Below are 25,624 nucleotides of genomic sequence, written 5' to 3'. Positions count from 1 at the left end.
TGGACAGCAAAATTGTATGCGATGTAAAGAAAAAATAAAAAAAATGTTCGTTTTGGATGAGGAGAATCAGTTGTAGAATGTATAATTTTTCTCTTTTTGTATTACCTTTCGGTTATTTATTCAACCTTTCCCAAGTACGCTTGTAGTCCTGTTTCATTGATGGCGTTTAGCAAACGACACGGTGCCCGAAGGGTATTTGGCTCCGGTACCGATTTTTCCGGAAACGGGTTTTTGGGTACCCGTTTGCATCATTTTATGCATCCCTAACATAATGTACATTTAACTCGGCATATATATGTACATACGTTGGTATAAGTATATGGGCAGTCAGTGCACGGACTTTACCGCATTGGTAGTTTGACCAACCTTTTTGACCCATTTTTCATTTTCTACTACTTCTGCTACCAAAACTTAGATTCTACCAATATTTCAGTATTTTCGCACTGAAAACGTATACTGCATTGCAGTATTGAATTGCCGAGCCCACCCAACTAATATTAGGAGGCGATAATGACCAAATCAGTCAATTTTGACAAATTTGTGAATAACTTAAACAGGAAATGTTTTTTTTTTGATTAGAGAAATATAGTAACTGAGCACGTGAGTATTTACTGCCCTATTTTTTAAATTTTTTTTTCTTTTTTTTTTTTTTTTTTTGGTGAAGAGTTTGAACTACAATACAGTTTTACGTAAACGAAAACTGCCGAATCAGTTATTTTGCGGCAGTATTTTTGGTACATTGGAAAATTGTTGTGGTTGTCAGACGTTTTGGTATGTTTTGTTTGTGTATTTCAGGAAATAATGAGTATCCTAAGACCTAAGCTGTGTATGTACAAATTTACATTGATTTTGTCTTGTGTACATGTTTTTACAAGTGTTATTTCCCCGACATTTGCTTTATTTGTTTTACAATAAATGGTGAATAATTCAAGATGATTCAATAACACGTATTGTTTTCCACGCAAATAAACTACCAATTCCTACTGCTATTTTCATTTCTCGTTTACCAACCTTCCTTTTATAAAAAGTCCGCGCCCTGGTATATGTATACCAGACAAGAAAATATGAACATTCCTGCGTAACCCTGCAAAAACGCTCCACGTCATTTTACTAGTCATTTTACGGTCATTGTGACTTTCTGCAGAGGTTATATTCATAGTCACGTTTGCATGGGCGTGATGAACTTTTGTGACCAAATTTTCCGTTTCGTTCCTATTAATGTGATCGTGCATTCCGCTCCCACTTATAGGATGTGAGCATAGCACTGTGCTGCTCACACACGTCACAATGCTCGTCAATTGGCGGTCATTTTTCCGTCACTTCACTCTACATTTTCGAGCCATTTGACAATCAATTTTACTGCGGTTTTACCATTTATATAACCGCCATATAACGTGAATTTTACCTGCAGATTTACTTTACCTGGAGCAGCCATATGAATAAAATATGAACCAAAAAAATTGAATTTTCAATATTTATTATTTTCAATATTTATTATTTTCAATATTATTATATATGTACATGAAATTGGAACTTATATTAATCCAGTTCATATAAAACAGAAGAACTTTAATAATAAATAAACTCGCTTAATTGGTTTTTGTTTTCCAATCTCTTCTAAGCGAGCAAAAAAATAATATTAAGCTTTAGACAAAACTCCAGTTATTTGAATAATCTACAACTTAAAGCTTAGTAGAAATTCAGATCAAGAATATTCAAAGGTGTCGTGGATCCGATTGCTGTCGTAATTGATGAACTTAAAAATGTACGACTAGTAATTGACTCAGACTTATTATTGTTCTAAATCTAATCATTCAAGCAATAATTCTGCAACCCATAGCAGGAGTATTGATTGGTTTCAAATCTAATTCCAACAGCAATCGTACCACGACATACTTTATTATATATGCACATGAAATTGTAACTTAAATTAATACAGTTCATATAAAGAAAAGTACGTACTTTATTAATAACATAAACTCTTTTAATTGGTTTTTGTTTTCCAATTGAAATCTTTTCTAAGCGAGCAGAAAATAATTTTAAGCTTTAGAAAAAACTCCAATTATTTGAATAATCTACAACTGAAAGCTTAGTAGAAATTCAGATTAGGTTTACTCTTTTTTCAGATCAAGAATATTCAAAGGTGTCGTAGAATCCGATTGCTGTCGTAATTGATGAATTTAAAAATGTACGACTTGTAATTAAGTCAGACTTATTATTGTTCTAAATCTAATTATTCAAGCAATAATTCTACAACCCTTAGCAGGAGTATTGATTGGTTTCAAATCTAATTCCGACAGCAATCGTATCACATCCCTTATTATATATGCACGTGATATTGCAACTTAAATTAATACTGTTGATATAAAGAAAAGTAAATACTTTAATAATAAATAAACTCTCTTAATTGGTTTTTGTTTTCCAATTGAAATCTTTTCCTGTGCAAGCACATCGCTATCCTGTGTTGGCAAAAGATATGATTATACTGTCATCGATAGATAGTCGGACGAGCCGTTACTCGGCGAAGTAGAGATGACCGTTGTGTTGGTGGCAGCTGTTACAACAGCAGTTTCTAACTTTACACCATCCGTACAGTGTGATGAATGCTTCACTGCCTTTTCCAATTGCTTGGCGCCAGCAATTTCTGCTGTTTGTAAAGCTTTAGCTGTAATGCAAATATATAGATGGGTTAAAGTGGTTTTCGTATGTTATTCAACAACTCACCCTATACCATCATCACAGCCTCCTCATCGATTTTGAATATGTGTACTGTTTCAGTATTCAGACCCAGTTCGTTTGATGCAATATTTTCGATTTGATGAATATGTATACTATCCGTTAGGCAGACAATTAGGTGCGTTCGATTCATTCATATACTGTGGGTATTTGAGCCGTAGACGCAATTGATATATTGTAACATTTGTAAACAGTTGGGTTTTTCTGCTGTCACCATCACCACTAGAGAGCTATTGAAGAAACGCTCGACCAAGATATGTTGCGATTTACGCGCATAGATTTTTTCCACCTTGTCAGTTATTGATGGAGAAAATGCGAAAGCCATATTTACCATCCAATACGGAAATGGAACTGTGGAGGAAGAAACATTTTATAAAATTTAATAAAATCAATAAATGATAGTTGTGTTAAAATGGGGTAAAGTATCGTATGTTAAAGTATAGCGAAGTTTGAATAGGTCTCATTCTTCATTCTTAGAACCATGTACGAAGGTAGGTAGGTTGAACTGGCCGGTCCATGAGGACCTCACATAGACTGATTGAGTCCGTAGTGTTACCAGAAGTATGTTTTAACGACCAAACTGAAAAACCCTATCAAAAACCAGGACCTATGTTATAAAATAACTGCGTCCTCTTGGCAAATACTAGTAGCTTCCTAGGACTTAAGCCACTTGCTGCTTCTAGATCTGACAGCTGTATCACTCCTAATAGCTGGAGTCTTAGCCTGGCAAGTGCAGGGCACGAGCACAGAACGTGCTCGATCGTTTCCTCCTCCAACCCGCACTTCCTACACCTGCTATCACTGACCAAGCCTAATTTAAAGGCATGTGACGCCAGAAGGCAGTGTCCAGTCAGAATACCCGTCATGAGTCTACAGTCCTCTCTTTTTAATGATAGAAGCAACTGTGTTAGTCTAAGGTTGTAAGACCTACACATAATCTTCGACACTTTACAGCCCCGCGCTTGAACCCACGCCTTTCCTGCTTGGTCGATCATGTGCACCTCTCGCCTTCGCTTAATCTCGCCCAATCTAATTGGGACGTCTACGGAGCAAGCTTCAAGGGATGCGCCCTTTTTAGCTAATTCGTCCGCTTTTTCATTCCCATCTATTCCCATATGCCCCAATATAGATGTATGCTTCTCCCTGTCCCGATTCTCTCCAGAGACTGCTTACACTCTAACACGCATTTAGATGCTGTGCTATGCGAGATTATTGCCTTAATTGCGGCTTGACTGTCAATATAAAAGTTAACACGGTTGCAGCTTAAGCTATTCTCTTCCAGGGTTTCTACTGCTTTGGTTACGGCTAATATTTCCGCTTGGAAAACGCTACAGTAATCCGGCAGCCTGTAGGATCTGCTTAATTCCGGATCAGCGCAGTATACCGCAGACCCTACTCCTTCCACTATTTTGGAACCATCGGTGTACACATGTACCGCCTCGTCCGCCATTTGCGCACCCTTGCGCCAACCGTCCACCTCTATTGTGGCCTTAAGATCTCCCTCAAAGTGCAGGTAGGGAATCATGTAGTCTGTTCGTCTTGTGACTGAGGACGCTATACTACTATGGCCATATGGTCGGCGCTCAAGCTGACCCGAAGCATCGAGCCTGGTTGCGGTCGTTAACGCTTTGTTCTTTGCTACCAGGTCTACAGGTGGAATGTGCAGAATGGCATACAGTGCAGCCGTCGGGGTTGTTTTCAGGGCTCCCGTAATGCAAAGCATCGATAGTCTGCATACCCCCTCTAATTTTTTGAGGTATGTTGTTTTTTGTGTGGCTTTCCACCAAACAAGAACTCCATAGTATAGAATAGGGCTTAAAATCGCTGTAAAAACCCAATGAGAAAGAGAGGGCGATAGGCCCCACGTACACCCCAGCATTCTTTTACATGCATAGAGTGCCGTTGAGGCCTTCTTGACCCTCTCCTCCACGTTGAGCTTCCATGACAGCTTACTGTCTAGGATGATTCCTAGATATTTTGTGCAAGGTTTCTCCTGTAAGGTCACCGCTCCTAACTTAGGCCTGGTCCAATTTGGGACCTTGAGACCAAGGTACCTCGTAAGATATTAAAAATCCTCAACGCTTTTTGGCAATAACTTAAAAAAAACTCATATTCATCAAATTTCTGTTTAACTTCTACATATCAATAGCTACCTTTACCACCAGGAGTCACTATTGCTTCTACACCTATGCTATTGTTTCCTACACCGATGAGCTTTGTAATAAAATAAACAGCTATCTCCCCAATCTCTCCAGTTTTGTCGCCTCGCGAAACCTGATATTGTAACCAACCAAATCATCGGTGATCTTATTTAAAACATGGCCGCGCCAAATGTCGACCATATGACATTACCTTACCGACTGTCTTACACCTTAAAATTTTGGGTGTGACTTTCATCAGGATCTACATTTTGGTGAGCACGCAGCCGCAATTGTTCCGAGAAATCAGAGCCGTACCAAAATCCTCAAATCCCTCGCTGGCAGTACCTGGCGAAAGGATAAAGAAACGCTCATGACTACACACAAAGCAATTAGCCAGCCGATTAAGTGCTATGCGTCAACCATATGGTCGCCAAGCCTAAAAATTACCCACTGGAAGATGCTACAGGCCTGCCAAAATACTGCTCTCAGAATTGCCACGGGCTGTCTTCTTATGTCCCCAGAACACCATCTGCATAATGAGGCGAGAATACTCCCCATCAGGGAGAGAAATGAGATGCTGACCAAACAGTTCCTGTTGAATACCCAGAAACCTGAGCATCCCAACAGACATCTAATTGGACAACCAGCACCGCCTAGGGGCCTAAGGAGTTATCTCCGTAAGCATTTTGAGGAAATACGGCTCCTGAGAACCCAGCCGTATGAAGCGAAAAAACACAAGCAGGTCCTTGGTGAACTCCATAAACAAGCGTCGGTAGCATAAGCTAGGAATTGCCCGGTGAATCCAGTACTCAAAGAAAAGTATCCAAACCTCGCGGAAGAGGAACGCATACTCCCCAGAGAAAAGCGAGTCACTCTAGCTCAACTTCGTTCTGGATACTGTAACAGGTTAAACTCTTACCTATCCAGAATCAACCCCGACATACAAAATGTATGCCCCGCTTGCAATGTGTCCCCACATGACACCAACCATCTCTTTAATTGTAATGTGGAACCAACGCCTCTAACACCCCTTTCATTATTTTCGAAATTCCTATTCCCCAATTATTGTTCTCTCTAGGAGAAAAGAATTGGAGGAATTTTTCTGCGGTGCTATTAAGGCAATGACCTTTGACCTCGAGTAATTTTTTTTTAGCTCGAATAGGATAGATGGGGACTTTTAATTTTAATATTTTTATGGTAAACTTGATGTCCTCACTAAAATTTGGCTTTGTAGTAATTTTTGTTATTTTAATTGTCTAAATTAGCCGTTCTAATATTAAAATCGCCACTCTCAATACAAATCAAAAAACAAGTATGAAAAAGTTGTTAACGTTACAGTGCTTATGGATTCATTTTAAGAGTGCATTAAAAGAAAAAAGTTTTGTTAAGCACATTTTTAAAAAGGAAAGGAAAGGTCGGTAAAAATGAGACTTACCATATATTCATATCGGCTGCTGAGTGGAATATCACCAAATCTCGGCTGCCGTTCCAAAAACTTCCTTTCTCAGAATTCGTTTGAAGAACGCCCTATCTTAGAATAAACACTCCAGCTATTGTCAAAATGTGTTGTATTTGAGCTCAGATCGGTCATTTTTGAAGCCAAGTCTGAGTTAGGGCATTCTTCAACCGAATTCTGTGATAGGGCTTTTCTAATATACGGGGTTATTCAAATATTTTCTGAGAAAGGTGCTTTTCGAAACGGCACCCGAGACCGGGTGATATTGTTGTAGCAGTGCTTCGCCCCACCTAACTGCTACAACAACAACCGGATGATATTCCAATCAGCAGGCGATATGGATGTAAGGTTTCATTCAGTTGTCCCATTTTTACTGAGCTTTTGTTTTTGTGTCTTTCGTTTTACGGATATGTTTAGATATAAGTTTTTTTATTAACTTTTAAAATAAATCCATTTTTAACTGCCAGCCATTCAAACTCTGAACCCTATTGTATATTCTTACGATTTCAATGAGAATGATTTCCCACACTCTGAGCGCGAGTATGGTCGCTCGCCGGTATGCATACGTATATGGCGCTTTAGCTTAGATGAAGTTGTAAAATCTGTGAATTAACGATCAGTAAAATGAATATCATTTACAATCACAGTCTTATAAACCTTTACCCTTGTTGCAGAAATTGCACGTATATTTTCGTTTGGGTTTTGGCGGCTGCTGAATTTTAGTGGCCAAATTTTGCTTTAATTTAGCCTCCTCCTCCTTTAAGGCTGTCATATTTCGCTCCCGGGTTTCTGAATCTTCGTCTTTGTGCGTAGTTAAATGCGTACGTAACTCCGTAAAGTGAGGAAAAGTTGATGGGAAAAACTCACATCTATGAATATTTTTGCCCAGATGTGTACGTAAATGCGACAGCACTGGACCGCTTACAGCAAAGGTGCATTCGTAGTATTCGCATTTGTATAGTTTTCCACCGGTATGAGTACGTATATGACGGCGTAGATTTAGAGTGTAGGTAAAGCTTTTTTTTTAAAAGCTTGTTGTCGCTGAAGTTTCACTGCCTTTTTGAGCGCTTTGAAAGCTTATGTGTGATGATGCATCATCACCACCCAAGGAACTATTAGACTGATCTTCGCAATTTTCCTCTAGTATATTAGATGGTCTGAGAAGTCTCATCAATTTCAAAGGTGAAGTTTGTAAAGTGGTATCGCCCACTATTGTGGAGTCCCACATTTTAGATGGCGCTTCATTATCTTCTAGTAGTGTTACATCAATTCTTTTTAAAGGAGTTTCATTATCCAATTGATGCTGCTCCTGTACGCATAAGTCATGCAATAGACGTTGCAGTGATTGTGCTTCTTCATCTATTTCTTGTAGTTCTACGATTATATTATTAAATTTATACCACGCAATCTTATCAACTTTCAATATGTTGTATATTCACTTACCTTGTTTACAAGGGATTTTAAAATAGTTTCCATCGGCGCTGCGCTTTTTAGCATCTTCTTTAACCATATCCTTGTTCTCGCTATGTATGTACTTAAATAGTGTGCTGTCCGGATCGGATGCTGTTTTATCACACATTTTTTCCAAAGCCATAAAACTTTCATCAGACGTACGTTACTGTTGGCATTCGAATATAGTTTCGTCACAAGATGCCTTAGTTGAAAAATTATAAGGAATCCTCTTTATAGTGTTTGCATTGTTGGATTTATTTTCATCCTCCATTTCAAATATTTTGTTCATTGTATTTCCGCTAACAGCAACGTTACTTTCGTGTTGATCTACATTCGCTACACGAGGAGCTGCGCGTGCTTCTAGCAAAGTTTGTAGATCCTCCTCTAAATCCAACCTAAAGCGTTGGCAAGGTACCGGCTCTTTAGCAGGCGTTGTAGCCTTTCTAAATGTGTTCGTGAATCGAGAAAAAAATGTTGAAGATATTGTTTGTATTAATTTTTAATAATAGGTATATATTACCATGCTAAAGTGATTTATCTTTTTAAAAGTATAGTAATAAAGTTCTACAAGCTAGTAGCTACTTTTTAGTCAAAGATTTGGAAAAATTTCAAATTCTTATATAGTAACCCAATTTACTCTACAGTATTTAAAACATCCATCTCCGTGCTCACTCAAATGTCTCATCATAAACAAGCATACAATTTTAATGATATATTTATAAGCATTTACCGTTGCATGACAAGTAATTTCTTGACTTTTGCACGCCAAGCTTTATTTGCTTGAAATTTTTCCAATCCAGACATTTGTATTCAGGAAAATTGAAAAAGAGCAACAAACATCCAAGTTATATTTTGTTGAACCAAAGCAGACAAGACGCGGTAATCTTCCAGGGTTTTCGTTACGAAATATCTTTTCCAGATAAGCTTATACCTCTTGAGCACGCTACGTTGTGTTATTATTTTATCCAATAGTTTCTTAATGGTTGCCACATCATTTGAAATTGTGGCCTTACCACTGGAATCAACAATATGCTTGTCCATATTACGTGAACCCAATGTAGTGCGTACAGCGTCCACAATTGAATGCGAGGTATTGATGTTGGATATGATGAATATTTTTTACATAAAAACTCAGGTACCCAATACAAGTTCAGGCATACCGCCGATAACACACCTTTTAAACGACGTTGTGTGTCCAAATCACTTAGCGGTTTTTCTTCTATGATTTGTAGCAATTCTTCAACAAACGTTGGATCATGTATGGGATGCGACCAAAGTGGACCGCCCATCTATAACCCTCTGAAAAAGCGACTGACGAGCCTTTTTGAACGGACATAACCGTTTAAACGGTTAAGCACCAATTAAGTAAGAAGGAAATAATTTGATTTATTCGAGTTTAAATACTTAAGTGGAATAGTTGAAACTTACATGATGTTTATCACCGCAATGCGCACAATTTGTATTAACATTTGGTCCAGTTGGTATACCGAATTTTACTTCCGCATTGCCTTTATCTGAGATCTTGCTTTTTACAATACCCATATGCTGTAGCGTATAGGTATCACAACCAGTGCATTGAAATACCATTCATTGTTTGCTGTGTTCATAATATAAAGATATGGTAAGTAATTGGATTGTGGTAAAAGGCCAAAATGCTGTATACCAACCTCATGCTATATTTACACTTCGCTTGACTACTATACATACGCACAAATACGCGTATATAAAAATTGGCAGAAATGCTCAAAAGTGGCTCAATATATTTTCCATAACGATTAGAGTGCGTTTCAATGCAATGCAATAGTATACGCAATCCCATCTCATGGCAGCATTTCATACGCAAAGGTACAGAACTATATTTGCACAGCCATATCAATCGCAGTTACAAGTAATGAACCCCCACTCGTCAGTGATTGTATAGCGCCATCCAGAAACCGATTCGGACAACCATAAGGATCTAGGTCTATAACATCGAAACGCTTCTCATATGAAGTTGAAAGGTACATGAGAGTCCTATTGCGAATTTTATTATTGATTATTACAGTTAAATCACTAGCTATTGATTCGTATATCAAACCTACATTACATCCCCTTCGCTTGGCACAATTAAATGTTCCACTCCATTGTGTCGCATATTTACGCTAATGGAATCTACTACCACCTTAGATAGATCATTTGCAACAATTTCACGCACGCCTGCTACTTCTTTTGCATAACTTATGCTACGTAAATCTCCTGCAGCAAGCGCTTCCAATATTCGCAGTCCATCGTCGTATTTTACACCACCAGCCGTGTATGGTTTCTTGTCATTAGCATTGCTTGTTTTCCTTTTTATTTTGTGGATTTTTATGCGCCGCCGCTTCCCGCTCTCTTATCAACCGCTTTGAGTATACATTAAGTACTGAAATACTTAAATCACGATTAAATTCTTGTACTGGATTGTAGAATACGGCCCCGCCGGCAATAATTTCTGTAGTGCTTTCTTTGATCACACGTTCGGGTGCTTTGTCGTTCGTAGCGATCTGTTAATTCATAAAATTTATGGCGATTTTGTTAATAACGCGAAACATATATTTACCTTATTTTCAGATATTTCCTCAACTTCCATTTTGGCTTTAAACTGCTGTGCATCCAAGTTTTTGTTATCAGCTGTTCGGTGGTGGCATACGCTGGTTGCTGCTTTCGTTGAACAGTGAATCGTGGAAACTGTTTCAACAGAGGAAATATTTAAGCGTTAAAGATGCATAACACTGTTTTTTTATAATTCAACGATGATAGCCAGCCTTGGGAGGTTGTTGCTGCTGCTATCGTGGCCTTGCATTACCCGGTTGCTGTTGTGGTATATACCTTGGTATAACTGGATGTGGCGTCATTGCCCCACCTGGTCCAGTTGATGCGGACCACGAACAACAACCACCACGACCTACACTGTTTGGGTTCACTTTGCTGCTGCAAACACACCTCCGTCACAATAATTAATGGAGACCATGGAGGTGTATCTCAACAAGAGAGGCTATTTTATTGCACACATAGCCGTTTTTTTACACCGAATTTTCTAATCTTTTTTTCTTGTATGTATGTGGAAATCAAAATTTACTATTCTGCATTAGAATTGCTCACGATTATTTATACTATGCAATTACATATTTCACTTTCTTTCTTTATAAACATGCACACATTGATGAGTTTTTTTTTGCTAAAACACCCTTTAGTAGACCAAAAAATATTAAAGAATGCGTATATTAATTTCTGCAAAATGTAAATCACACAAACTGAAACAATTTTCCACTTTTCTGCAGAATTAGAAATGGCCGATTTTTTGCACGCAAAAATGACTTATTTTGCTATCCCTATGAAAATAATAGGTGCGAGAGAGCACGATACATTGTGGGAAAGCAAAATTTGTCAGCATGCTATTTTATTTGCACAATTTTTCATTCCAAATCGTCACCCCTGTCAAAAATTCGTGTGGCTGTGTGCGTTTTTGGTCACACGATTTTTGCAGGGAAATATGTACATTTCTCTGAATTGAAGCAAACGGTAAACGGATCGTTCGATTCATGGCGCCGTTTGTTTCATTCTTTTCGTTTTACGCGTGGTGGAGTACGCTTGCTGCGAAAATTGAATTGGTCGTACTCGTGGGCTTTACAAACGGCAAGAAGGAAAAAACTGAGAAAAAGTGTAAGGGTATGAAAATGAGATTTTCAACCGAATTCAGTGATTGGGTGGTTTCTAATAAATTTTTAGTTAAAATATTAAAAAAAATTCTGAAATAGATGTTCCTCCTTCGAGGTGACATCTGTGATAAGACGATATTCCACCCTTAGTCTTTAGCAAAACTTTGATCGTAGAAGAAGCGTCGCTTAAGTAAATCTTCCATCTTTGAACGATCGAACGTTACAACACTAGGTGTTAATTCCAGCTCTCGATCTTCTAATAACTTTTTACGTGGTTTCAATTCGGCTACAGCGCGTTTAACATCAATTTCTCATGACCATAGGTATTAAACCAGAATGCTTACGCTTTCGCCAACATATGAATAATGAAATGGCACATTATGCTTGTGATTGTTGGGATGCTGAATGCCTCACCAGTTATGGCTGGGTAGAATGTGTTGGTTGTGCTGATCGTTCTGCCTACGATTTGGGTCAGCATACACAAGCCACAGGTGTACGATTGGTTGCGGAGAAACGTTTGCCTGAACCCAAAACTGTGGAGGTTTCGGAAATTGTGCCCAACAAACAAACGCTAGGAAAAACGTTTAAAAAGGATGCAAAAACTATTACAGATGTATTGGCGAAATTGTCGTTAGACGAAGTAAATGCAGTGGAGCAAGATTTGCAAAGCAAAAAAGAATATGTGCTTAATGTACAAACTGGTAACGAATTCAAACTAACTCCCGATACAATCTCCGTGAAGCATAGTTCCAAAACGGTGCATGTTGAGGAAATAACTCCCAGCGTAATTGAGCCATCGTTTGGTATTGGACGAATTATGTATGCGTTATTGGAGCAAAATTTTCAGTGTCGAAAGGGCGATGAACAGCGTTGCTACTTCACTTTACCTTCCGTGGTGGCACCTCTAAAATGCTCCATACTACCGCTCTCTAACAATACCGAATTTAATCCATTCATTCGGCAACTATCCACTGCACTAACGAAAGCTGAGCTTTCGCATAAAGTCGACGATTCCAGAGGTTCTATTGGTCGTCGATATGCTCGTACTGATGAAATTGCCATTCCTTTTGGTATCACCATTGATTTTGACACTCTTAAGGAGCCACATACTGTAACCTTACGTGATCGTGATTCCCTTAAGCAGGTGCGTCTTGGAATTAATGAGGTTATCGATGTTGTTAAAGAACTCTCCACTGGCAAAGTGAAATGGTCTGAAGTAATGGAGCAATATCCAGTGTTTGAACAACAAGAGGCTACCAAGTGAATTTTAAGCGGCGGTTTTATATTGCATATTAGTGTTTTTTGTATTGTTTTACATATTTTTATATAATTTATGCATTTTCTTTTTTAACGCTGCGCAATATTGGCTTAAAAGTATGAATAATAAACATTAGTTACGCTTGAATACTCTTAAAAAAAAAACTTCTGAAATAGATGTTCCTCCTTCGAGGTGACATCTGTGATAAGACGATATTCCACCCTTAGTCTTTACAAGTGAGCCCGTAACGGAATCAAATTTCAAATTTAAGGATTTGAGTTGCTGATTTAAACAATCACGCTCAGTGTAAAGATTTTTTTTAGTTCTTCTTTGGTTTTATATAACTGCGTTTTATATAAAGCGTTTAGTAGCAGCCGTTCCCTGGACAATGTTGACAAATAGGTTGTTGGAATTCTTTCTGAAAAGAGTTGCACCTCACGCCTTTGGCAAACCTATTGCAGTTACGGCCATCGTTCTTACACTTCGATAAAGAAGATAAGCGTATAAACGCCGAACAAAGGCATTAAATGATGAAGATGATGAGGGAGAATTGCAGCAGGTAACAGTGAAGTTCGCAAAATCCAGCGTTGGAAATAAAAAGACAAAAACCAAAGAAAAGCTAGGCTATGCAAATTATGTTAAAAGAAGCAATGAAGAATCGTGGTGCGAAACGTGTTGGCATCCACGAATATCTCTTACCGCAGACCTTGAAAGGCAAAGGTTATTTGCAACAAACCAATAAATAAACTTAGCGTTGGGTCTAGCCTCACATAAATATATATAAAAAAAACTTTTACCGGACGACGGAGAAGATTTAGGAATAGACGCGGTACTTCCTCCTAAGGTTATCAGCAAATCAAGTTTGAAGTCACTGCCCCTTGCAGACCAACTGAAAGTCATTTTAAAAGACGTACGAATGATAGGTTTTGAAGATATAAATGCCATACTACAGGAATGCAGTGATAGTGAAATTCCAATCGAGAAAGTTTTACGTGTTTTACCCCAAGTGGGGGTATTGATTCATGGCAATTGGGTACCGCGATCCGATATAGTTTATCCTGCAGATACAATATCAAATTCAACTGGTGTATCATCCGATCTTATGATACGTGCCCGAAATTATGTGCTTTACAGATTTTCTCGTGTTAAGTACGTATACCGGCGTCAAGTCATCTCTGCCACGCGGCTACCGCCTGACGAGGCTGCTGAGGTTCTTCATTCTGTTGCGCGTTTAAATTACTAGCTCCTAACAAAGAATTTGAACAAAGATATCCAGAACTTGTGCCACGCCAAGAAATGGTATGGCGTGCTACTCAACAAACTTATACTGAAATGGATTGCGAAAAGTCTCCAAACCGTTCCCGAAAACGTCCTATTCGTGAATCCAAGTCCCAGTCTAGCCAATCATCTCAGGGGTGAGTATCATAAAAACCCTATTGTTGCTTTATTTCCTTTTTAAAATGCTGTCAATATACATATAAATCATATTAGCAACGATATACGCATACCTGTCTACATTAGTCAAAAATTCCAGCAAAACAATGAACCTGTTGTTACGTATGGATCATGGTATGGATATAATTTCAACAGTTTATTACCTTAATAATCTTTTAAGGAATCAATAGATTATGCAAAGTTCATCACATATTCTTAAAAATGTAGACAGCTAATGCGAAATTTTCGTATTTTATCACATGTTAAATTGACGAGATAAGAGGCCATTATAGGTTTCATTAGAAAGACTCCTAGAGCAAAAAGGTTATTGATTGAATTTTTTCCTCATTAATAAAATATTGGTGGTTTTCGTTTAAACAGCTAAGATTCTGCCTAAACTCTATTTTAAAGATTTAGCAAGAATCTTAAGTGAATACATCTGGATAAGATTTAAACGTGATAAAATAGGAAATGCGGACCTACAACTAGTTCCATTTTTTCCATAAATATTTTCGTTACTTAACCTCTTTTCTAATTGTTGGTGCCCTCGCTTGGGGTGAGCGAGTGAATTTTGGGATGTTTTTTTGAAATTTAAAAATATGAATAGATTATCTGGCAGATCGGTACGCCCTTCTGTCGTAGGCTTTCTGTTGTCCTCGCTCGGGGTGAGCGAGTGAATTGGGGTTGATTTTTTAAGAATTGAAAAAAAAGTGTTTTGTGGCAGATGGAGATCTGCATTAGGGTGGTTGATTGGCCTTGTGTCGGTGAACGAGCGCTGGGGTTTGAAATTTTAAAAATTTAAAAAGATTATGGGCCGAGTGCCCTTGTTTTCTGTGGCAGACCGAGGGTCTGCGTAAAGGCTTCTCTGGTACTCGTTATGGAATAACGAGTGAGTGGGATGGTTTGGGATATTTCGAAAGTAGGGAGGAACGGAGGGATTGTTAGGAGGAGCTCTTGGTCCTCTCGCAATCTATCTCCTCCGTGGGAAGAAGGATCAGTTTGACCAAAGGTCGTCGGACTTGACCCTTCTCGGTAAAGAGGTCGACCACACGTACTCGGTTGTCTTCACCGGGGTGTACGTTGACGACTCTACCGAGCCTCCACTCGTTGGGAGATAAGTTGTCCTCTTTGATGACAGCGAGATCTCCCACTTTTATATTTTCTTTGGGATGCTTCCACTTCACTCGTTTTTGAAGTTCGGATAGATATTCCACCTTCCATCGCTTGCAGAAAGTATGATGGAGGGCTTTGAGTTTCTGCCACCGATTTATCATCGAGGCAGAGCTCTCACTAGCATCTGGTTCTGGCGGAGCCAGTAGGTGGCTGCCCGTTAGGAAATGTCCTGGGGTTAGTGGTTCCAGATCCGTTGGGTCATTCGACCCTGGGCTGAGTGGGCGCGAGTTGAGGCACGCCTCAATCCTGCACAAAATGGTTTGGAACTCCTCCATGGTGTACTTATGGGGAGATGCGATCTTTTTGAAGTGGCTTTTGAAGCTCTTCACTCCCGCCTCCCACAAGCCGCCCATATGTGGAGCGCCAGCGGGAATAAAATGCCAAGTTAATGCTTGATGGCTATACTTGGAGACTGTTTTATCTCGGCTCTCTGCCAGGAAGGCTTTGAATTCCGATCGTAGAGATCTGGAAGCTCCGACAAAGTTCGTGCCATTGTCGGAGTAGATGTTCTTCGGACATCCTCTTCTCGCGATAAAACGCGAAAAGGCCGCGAGGAAGCCTGGGGTACTAAGGTCACTTGTGGCTTCTAAGTGGATGGCCTTAGTGGAAAAACAGACGAAAAGGCATACGTAGCCTTTTGACTGTCGACATCCCCTACCGCGGTAGCTTTTGATGTCGAAAGGCCCCGCAAAGTCTACCCCGGTATTGGTGAACGCGCGGGTAAAAGTAGTCCGCTCGCAGGGAAGGGTCCCCATAAGTTGGGACTGTGCCTGCTTTCGGTGAATAATGCAGGTTTTGCAATTGTGGATGATGGCTCTGATCATGGTCTTGACATTCGGTATCCAGTATTGGGTTCGGATAAGACGGAGCATGAGCTGGTTCTCGCCATGAAGGGAGTCATGATGAGCCATCATAACGGTAAGGCGAGACAGCCTACAATTGTAAGGCAAGATGACCGGATGCCGCTCGTTGTATGACATGTCTTTTGAAGCCCCTAGACGCCCTCCTGTTCTGATAATATCATCTTTGTCGATGTATGGGTTGAGTGAAAGGATTTCACTCTTCCGATCAATAGGTTCCCTATTTTTTAATTTTAAATATTCTGTACCGTAAAATTGTTTCTGGCAGACTCGTATTAATGCTTGAGTCGTTGCCTTAATCTCATCGGCTGAGATTATGCACGACTTTTCTTGGAACACTGCTTTAGTTTTAGGATGCGTTCTTTTATAGAATCTCCTAACATAGGATAGAACCTTCAAAGCCCTGGGTAAGTGTGAAAAACGGTCGAGAATATCTCCCTGATCTACCCTTGTCGTGGCATATGTTTGTGCCCTCTTCTCCTCAACGGACGTTTTGTATTCTGTCTCTTGTGCTGGCCAGTGGGAATTGTCTTCTTGCAGCCAAGAAGGTCCCTGCCACCACAACGAATTGTTGACCAACTCTGATGCAAGTAGTCCTCTGCTTCCTAGATCCGCTGGATTAGATTCCGAGTCCACGTGAAGCCAGTCCTTTCTACCGACCATATCGATGATCTTAGTGATTCGGTGTGCGACGAAGGTTGACCAGGAACAGGGCGGCTTTCTTATCCAAGCGAGTACGATGGTTGAATCCGTCCAGAGGTGAACTTTTGCTGGCCCCAAATGAATGTTTCTGAATATTGATTCCATGATCTCTGCAAGCAGCACGGCGCCGCATAGTTCTAAACGTGGTAGCGAGATGGTTTTCACTGGAGCTACTCTGGTTTTCGCTAAAAGTAAGTGTATGAAAACCTGATCGTTTCTTTTCACGCGCATATATATCGCTGCCGCATATGCTTTCTCGGAGGCGTCACAGAAGCCGTGGATTTCTATGTCGTCTTCCGGTGAAAAATTTACCCACCGCGGTATCCTAATGTTATCTATTCCGCTATAGTGTTGGGTGAAATTTTCCCACCGTTCTAAGGTAGTTGGGGAGACAGGTTCATCCCACCCGGTGCCCTCTAACCAGATGTTCTGCATTAGTATTTTTGCTACTATGACCATTGGTGCAAGCCAGCCTAAAGGGTCGAAAAGTTTGGCTATAGCGGATAGGATTGCGCGTTTGATGATGTTCTCGCCATTCTCTAAAACTCCTGCGGTGAAGTAAAACATGTCTGAATGCGCGTTCCATCGTATTCCGAGTGCCTTCAACGAGCTAGCCTCTTCAAACGCTAGGAAGTCCTCGCTGAGCAAATCCGTTTTGGGGATGTCCTGAAGGATTTCCTCACAATTGGATGTCCACTTGCGCAATGGAAAGCCAGCTGAGCGTAATGCTTCGCGAATCTCGTTCCTTGCTTTGATAGTTGACGCTATTGTATGTCCTCCAGATAAAACGTCGTCGACATACATACTTTCGCGTAGTATGCTCGATGCTATTGGGTGGGTATTTTCTACATCATCAGCCAATTGTAGAAGTGACCGTATCGCGAGGTAGGGGGCGCAGTTTACACCAAAGGTGACAGTCTTTAGTTCGTAAAGACTGATGGGTTCGTTGGGGGATGTTCGATGGACAATTCTTTGAAATTTGGCGTGATTATCGGTCACCCAAATCTGCCTATACATCTTTTCTATGTCGCTATTAAAGACAAAGCGGTACAGTCTCCAACGTAGAATTAAAATAGGCAAGTCCGCTTGGAGTACTGGCCCTGGGTGGAGTATGTCGTTTAGACTAATGCCATTTGCTGTAGGACTTGACGCGTTGAAAACGACGCGCACCTTGGTGGTGGTGCTTTCCGCCTTTACAACGGCGTGGTGGGGCAGGAAATAATTATCCGAATCGTCGGATGGTACATTATTTTTAATTTTTCTCATATGTCCAAGCGTTTCGTATTCGGATAACACCCGAACATATTCTTTCCCTAACTCTTGGTTTTTTAGTAATCGCCCCTCATTTCTGAAGAATTGTGAACATGCGCGCTTTAGGGACGGTCCTAATTTAATATTCTCAGGGTAATCCTGCCTGAATGGTAGCGAAACTATATACTTCCCATTTTCATCACGTTTTGTCGTTTCCTTAAATAGTTGTTCACAATACCTTTCTTCTTCATTAAGCATTTTGTTTTTGGGAACATTTTCTATCTCCCAGAAAGCTTTTAATTGGTTGTCCAATGCAACCTCGTTATAAAATGACATGATGCTCTTCGTTGGACTCGGTGCTTCGATGCGACCGGTTAGTATCCAACCGAACACTGTCTCTTGGGCCAAAAGTGTATTTAGTACATTCTTTTTCAGACCGCTCAGTATAATTTGGGGATATACGTCTCCTCCAAGTATGAGGTCTACGTCTTCGTTGATGTAGAACCTCTTGTCTGCCAACACCAAGTCTGGGAATGCCTGCATAGTCATGGCATTGATATGGCAGGATGGAAGATTCCCAGTGAGTTTGGCTAGGACTAGAACGGGTGTAGTCAGGCTGAAGCAGGCATCCACTGGTGAACGTAATTCAATTTTGGATGCCTCTTTCACCTGAGCTGACACCGCATTTGTGATGCCTGAAACTTGGGCATGCATTTTCCTCGCTGGCAAATTGATTCTGCGTTTCAGTCTTTCAGTTATAAAGGAACATTCAGACCCTGAATCAATTAATGCCCGCGCGGAGAAGTCGGTACCATTATGGTGAATGTGTACGCGAGCAGTTCCTAATAGCACACCTGTGCTGGAATTCGTATGACAGGATGTCACATTTTTGTTCCCGTTTGACCCTGGTTTTTCTGATTCCTGTCTCGCTAATGCCTGTCTAGAAGTAGAGGGCCTATTATCGTAGGAGTGTTGGGGCGGGTTGTAGGTGGTGTTTTTCTGTAGGGTATCCGCATGCAGGAGCGTATGGTGACGAGAGTGGCACGTATTGCAGTTGTAGGAACTGGTGCATCTGGTCACTGTGTGTCCTGGGGATAGACAATTCAGACAACCACTTGTAGATTTTATGAATTTAATCCTTTCAGGAGGGGTTAACTCGCAAAAGCGTGAACAGTTGCGTAATCTGTGTTCAGGGGATTTACACATTTTACAAATTGATTTTATTGTTTGCTTGGATACTTTCGTTTGAAAAGCACCAAGTCTTTTCGTAGGGGTTTCTAACGATTGTCGCGACGCGTTTGGTTTTTGCACTTTCGCAGTGGCATGCCCTGTAAAACCAGACACTGTTTCAAGTGTCTGAAACCGATTAGACAGGAATTTATCCATATCCTCCCACTTGGATATGTCCATTTTATGGTCTATACTTTGCTCCCAAAGAGCCAGCGTGCTCTCTGGTAACTTGGTTGAGCATAGATAGGTCAGGATTGCGTCCCAATTGGAAGTGTCAATTTTGTGGCATTTGAGGGACGAAATACAATTATTTATATCATTTTGCAGCTTTTTTATTGAACTGCCACACTCACTTTCTACCTTTTTTAAGTTAAATAAAATTTGTAGTTGTGTGTTAACTAAGATACGTTTGTTTTCGTATCTTTCACACAAGTTTTTCCAGGCCATCTCGAAACCTTCATTTGTGAGAGGGCATTTTTTAACGATATCTTTTGCTTCGCCCTGCGTTTTGTTGTTGAGATGGAATAACTTTTCCACCCCTTTCAAGCTGGAATTGTTTATATAAATTGCCGTGAAAAGGTCGCGAAAAGTTGGCCAAGACAGATAATCCCCTTTAAAAACTTCCGTATCGCAAGCAGGGAGGCGAATTTTATGCCCATGAGGTTCTTGCTCAGGGTTGACGTTCTTTTCATCCTTCTTATATTTTTCTGCCTCAGCAGATATAGACGCTGAACATCGCACGTAGATTGCGTATGCTGCCTTTTGCTTCTTTCTGATCGCCATAACGTCATCCGCTGACACCTCATCAGATCCCAATAGCGAATCAAACGCAGACTTTACCTTCTTCCACAAGAGCCGCAACTCTTCCTGCTGTATTGCAAGGGTGTGTTTGCTATGGTCGCTCTCCGGAATAAGGCTGTAATCTTTATCAAACTCTGCGATTGATTCTGCTAAACGGATGTAGGTTTCCATTGTTTTATTTACGTTTATTAACGAGAAAATTTCCGATTAGAAAAATAGAACTCTTCTGAGTTAATATGCCTACCCAGCCCTAAATAAAAACTATTGAACTTCGAGTTTATTATTTACTTTGTTTATTGCAGACTTTTTGTCTTGGTAGCGACAACAAAAAGGGTTTATTTTATGGACTTTTTGTCACAGCAGCGACAACAAAAAAGGGACCACTCGCCACCTCCACAAATAATGGGTGTATTTTTGAGAAAGTGAAAAAATGCGTGCAATATACGAAACTAAGCGCAAGAAAAAAGTGTAAAAAGTGTTTAAAAAGTGAAGTGAGCACCGGATTAATTAAATTAAATTGAACTTGATTTCGTGTTTGTGATGTGCAAATAAACAACAACAAAAACCTATTTAGTATGGTGCGGAAAGTGAGGTTAGGTTACCCTCTTCCTTGTGTTGTGTCTGGAAAACCTTACCACTGGTGGGGGGATAGACCAGATAATCACAAGGACTGAAATAAATTAACAAATCAAGTGGTTTAACTTTTAAAATGGAAAAATGGTGCCCACTAAGTAATCTCACTTTTTACACTTCTTCTCGATTTCAATATATCTCGCACAACACAGGTGTTTTCTTTATTTTTCTTCAATAACACTTAAAAAAAAAAAATGGCAAGAAATATAACACTTACTTCTCTTTATTTGTTTTGATGTGGATCTGGTGGTTCTGCTCAGATGTGCTGTAGCAATCCTTTGACAAAAAAATTTGTAGGCAGATGTGCTGTGGCTCTGGTCACTTGTATATAATATAATCCCACTTTTCTCGTTGTTTGGCTGCTGAGGCAAATGCTTTTATAATCTTTGGCAACAATTTTTCTGATGATCAAAATATGCTGTGCAGGTTGATATGTGGACTGTATATATATTAAAAAAGGTGCTTTCAGTTCCTGGTGAGGAGGACCAATGTTCGGCCTGAGTGCGTCTGGAACCGGCAGTGGGTAGGCGCACACGGGTCGATCTCGGGTTGATAGTGCTCTCGAAAGAAAGTAAAAGAACAAAACGCAAAGAGGATTTCCTCGTTATAATAGTGTTTTAATTAGAGTGTAGGAAAATATATACAAGGATACAATATTACCTTTGTGTTGAACGTGACGGTGGCGATCTTGGGCGATGTGTGCTGGTTGGCGGTCAATCGAAAAAGAGACCGGTTATCCCGTTGAGGACAACCGCTAAGCCGCGAAAAGGTCCTCTGGTATTAAGGAGGGGAAAAACCACACACACAACCACCCTTACGTATGCGTGCATGGGTGCTGACAACCTGCACACACACATGCATGTGTACGCAACGCATGCATGTGCATGCATGCACACAAGTGCGGCGTGAGTGTGGGTGGCTGGAAATATTATTAAAACATTAGGGAGGGGCGCCGTCAATCAAGTGAAAGTTAGGCATTTGGCCTAAACAGTAGGTACAACGAAATTAAAATTAAAGGCTAGATTATCACAACATAAGTCCGATATTAAAAAATGTAACTCTGGCGAGAACAATAAAACAGCACTCATGGCCCACTGTGCCGCTACCGGCCACGCACCAAACTTTGACGACGCGAGAATTATTATACAAGAACAAAAGTATACCAACGATTCACACTAGAGACACTACATACATATAATAAAAACGCCGACGGACATAAGACGTAACTTCAAGAGTGATACAGATGATTGCGCACATATTTACCAACACCTGCTAACCAATAATCAGTATCAAACTCCACGTCACACAGGGAAGACGTGAAATAAAATGTATGTATTTTGTAGGATCAGTTTTTTATGTTTGAATTGTTTTGTTATTTTTTTTTTTTTTTTTTTTTTGTTTATTATTAGTTTCGACCCTGAAGACGGTTACAGTAGAGTAACCGAAATATATTCGTATCCAAAAAAACAACTGTTAAGTTTTATTGCAAACACCTGACCTCGAGCCAACATAACAACATTAAGTTAGAAATTTAAAGGCCGCCAAAAATCTCAAAAAAAAAAAAAATTTTTGAGATTTATTTAATCCAGGGCCGTAGAGAGAAAATCCGAGCCCGGGAATAAACAATTTACGGGCCCCCTATAAAAAATCCACTAATTAATTTGAATTAATGACGTCTCATTCATGAATCATTATTGATGGATTACATCAAACAATTTTTTTCCCACATCAACTAAACGATTTTTGGACTAAGAGGTGAAAATGAAATTAACACAGAATATTTACTATTTATACTGGATGATTGTAATACCTATATGGCACTACTTTATTTTTTCTGTATTTTTCTTGTAGTTTCTCTTATATTTTTTGCCGCCTTCCCTACTAATACAGTTTCAGTACTGGTGTGTGTAAACTATATTTCAAAAAACTAACGAAATACAAGAAAAATACAGTCTAGTTCGTAAAAATAAATGAGCCAGTTTGTATTTCGATAGGTTTTTTTGGTTTTCGGCAGTTTTTTCTTTATTTTTCTGACAAATGAAAACCTCGTTTTTAGTTTGAAAATTTCGCGCATAAAAACACAACGAAGATCAACTTTATTGAGAAAAAACTGAACCATCAGAGACTGAAATCATTTTCCCGTGTTATTTGCATTGTTTTTTTTTATTGTTAAAAATGTTTAAAAAAATATAACACATAAACAAAAAAATGTCAAACTCACTAGTTTTTAGGGGAATAGTGGTCTCGTTTTCTCATGGTAGAAATTGTTTTTTGTATTTTGAAGTTCCGATAAAGTTTCGTCAGTTCTTCTTGTTTGGAATCGAAGACAAAATAAAGTAGTGTCATAAGGCATAACGCAGAAATAAAATTCTCTTTTAACAGCCACATATTGTTTCAAATAATCTTCTAGTTATTTGGTAACATTTTAGTACATTTCTGATAAATATAATGATCGTTATACATTTTAATTATTCAATATAAAAGGTGCGGATATCAATGAGTGGCTTTTCTTGCTTTTTTCGCTGCAAAATTTAACTGTCTTGTGCCAAAACGGATTCAACACAAAGCGTGGCAAGTCCTGAAACTCGCTCTAGAGATGAACACGATCTATGAAAATTTTTGATTCTTGCAAAGACGCTGAAAGAACTAGCTACAGTGGCAGGTATAGTGCAAAAGATACGTAAAGCAACACAAATGTTGGGAAAATTGTATACAGATTTTGAACATACATAGATGGAATTTAGCAATTCCAATGGTGACAGACCTTTATCAAAATTTGCTTCGTAAATGTGTTTTAAGTGAGTTATTTCGCATTCTAAGCTTTGAGACACCCCAGGGCAGGGTCCTCTCGCCACTACTCTGGGTCATTGCACTGAACGAGATACTACTCGAACTCGACGAGAACGGTGTTAAGGCAGTAGCATACGCAGATGACGTGGTCATTGCAGTCTCGGGGGCTTTTCCCTGCACGCTAAGCGACATCCTTTAGGGTGCGCTAAGCAGGCTACACACCTGGGCGGCATCGTTCGGCCTCAACATTAACCCTAACAAAACAGAACTGATACTGTTCTGTAACAGAACGAAAATACCAATATTTCGACTGCCTTCACTAGATGGTACGGAACTCTCGCTCTCATCTAGAGTTAAGTACCTAAGCGTCGTAACAGACAACAAGTTAAATTTGGAAAACCAATATCGAAGAGTAGAGAAGAATATCGCTTACTACTCGTGCAAGAGAATAGTCAGCAGAAATTGGGGCTAAAGCCAAAACTTATGATGTGCCTCTACACGGCGGTCATAGGGTCCATCCTGGCGTACGGAGCCATAGCATGGTGACCTGCCCTGAACAAACAATACAACACTAAAAAGCTAGACAAAATACAAAGGGCAGCATGCGCAGGGGTAACAGGTGCCCTTAGATCGTGCCCGACGGACGCACTAAATGTTATACTTAACCTGCTGCCACTGGCCCTCCACATAAAATATATACAACGATCAGCACAGCCATCAGGATAAGGGAGTCTAGATGCGAAAAACGATATGGCCACAGTGACATTCTAACAAGGGTCGCCGATGTGGATTCAACAACAGATTACCTCTCAAAAGCATTGATCTTCGACAGAAACTACAAGGTGCAGATACCATCTAGAACAGATTGGTTGGCCGACAAAGTTGGCAGGGAGGGGGTCACCTCACTCTACACTGACGGATCCAAAATGGACTGCGGCGTCGGCGCAGGTGTCTTCTCCAACCAGCTGAAAGTCGCAATCCCCATCCGTCTTCCAAACGCAGCTAGCATCTTCCAAGCAGAGCTGCAAGGAATAGAGAGGGTCTCCATCTTCCTGCGGCAGAACCGGATAGAAGGTGAGGTAGTCATATAATCCGAAAGTCAAGCGGCGCTCAAAGTGCTAGAATCACCGTACACATCCTCTAAAGCCGTCGATAACTGTAAGAGGGTGCTACGTGAAGCAGCTAACCAGGCAGCTATCACACTCAGCTGTGTACCCGACCACAGGAACATTGACGGCAACGAAAAAACGGACGAAATAGCAAAAGCAGGAGCATCATTAGACATCACGGAAGCAGTCGCTGTGGATCGGCCACTCACATCAATTAAAAACACATTCTCGCCTATGTTAGGAAAATAGCAATCAGTGATTGGTATTCTACGGACACCTGTAGAATCACCAAACTAATCTGGCCAGAGTACAAACAGAAAAGAACCGATTAACTACTAAATAGGTCTAGGAAGGAAATATACAGAATCACGGTCACTATTACAGGGCACTGGCCGTTTGGCCCGCACGCGAGTAGAATGTGTATCCCCTACAATGAGAGGTGTAGGAGCTGTAGACAGGAGGGTGCCGAGGAATCGGTTACTCACTTCCTCTGCGAGTGCCCAGCTGCCGCGAATTTTCGGTCCCGAACTCTAGGCAGCTATGTGTTTCCGGACTTAAGGGCGGTTTCAAACTGCCGCATCAAGGACATCAGAAGGTTTATTGTTTTAACCAAGTGGTTATAATTGGTTCCAAGCGAAAGTGCATCAAAATGGCGACTAGAGCGTTACTTGGGCGCGGCTCGATAGCCGGGCAGCACAGCAACCAACCAACCAAGCTTTGAGAAACATCCGGCTTGTATTTTTCGACTAATTTTGCTGCGCTCGGCCGAACCGTAGTTCATCAATGTCTTCAAATTGCCACAAAAGGGAAAACGTCTCGTTCAGATATCTCGTAGCTGCAAATCGTTCAGTAGTGCCAGTGATTACCGAATCAGCGATCACCAAGAATGTATTGTTTTTAAAATCAGACTCTGTATCATCC

At 40.2% G+C, this 25,624-nt stretch overlaps 2 protein-coding genes across 8 annotated transcripts in view; one reads left to right on the top strand and one right to left on the bottom strand.

Moving 5' to 3' along the window:
* The window catches only part of LOC137249204 (zinc finger protein 665-like), a 146,921-nt gene that overhangs the window by 117,736 nt on the left and 3,561 nt on the right, over positions 1-25,624 (top strand). The window contains exon 10 of one of the 2 annotated variants that reach the window (XR_010952287.1): positions 23,289-23,466. The exons of the other annotated variant lie outside the window; for it this stretch is intronic. The gene's annotated coding sequence lies outside the window, so the exon portion shown is untranslated. The remainder of the gene's footprint in view (positions 1-23,288; positions 23,467-25,624) is intronic. 2 annotated transcript variants of the gene reach the window in all.
* On the bottom strand, positions 1,461-11,229 carry LOC137249213 (uncharacterized). Of its 6 annotated transcripts, none has more exons than XM_067780523.1 (10): positions 10,364-11,229; positions 9,867-10,307; positions 9,453-9,798; positions 9,214-9,382; positions 8,516-9,105; positions 7,777-8,228; positions 6,997-7,707; positions 6,836-6,935; positions 2,725-3,087; positions 1,461-2,665 (listed from the first exon to the last, which is right to left on the bottom strand). In XM_067780523.1, exons 6-7 carry the CDS (start codon positions 7,925-7,927, stop codon positions 7,358-7,360), a joined length of 501 nt encoding a protein of 166 aa, XP_067636624.1. In that variant the 5' UTR covers positions 7,928-8,228; positions 8,516-9,105; positions 9,214-9,382; positions 9,453-9,798; positions 9,867-10,307; positions 10,364-11,229; the 3' UTR covers positions 1,461-2,665; positions 2,725-3,087; positions 6,836-6,935; positions 6,997-7,357. The 6 variants fall into 6 exon arrangements, with proteins under 6 accessions (XP_067636624.1, XP_067636626.1, XP_067636623.1 ...); XM_067780525.1 differs by having other exon boundaries at positions 8,960-9,105; XM_067780522.1 differs by having other exon boundaries at positions 8,516-9,074.

The sequence above is a fragment of the Eurosta solidaginis genome, chromosome 4, assembly GCF_040869045.1.
Source record: "Eurosta solidaginis isolate ZX-2024a chromosome 4, ASM4086904v1, whole genome shotgun sequence".
Taxonomy (NCBI): Eukaryota; Metazoa; Arthropoda; class Insecta; order Diptera; family Tephritidae; genus Eurosta; species Eurosta solidaginis.
The sequence above is the reverse complement of the archived record's forward strand: the minus strand, read 5'-3'. Positions and strand labels throughout refer to the sequence as shown.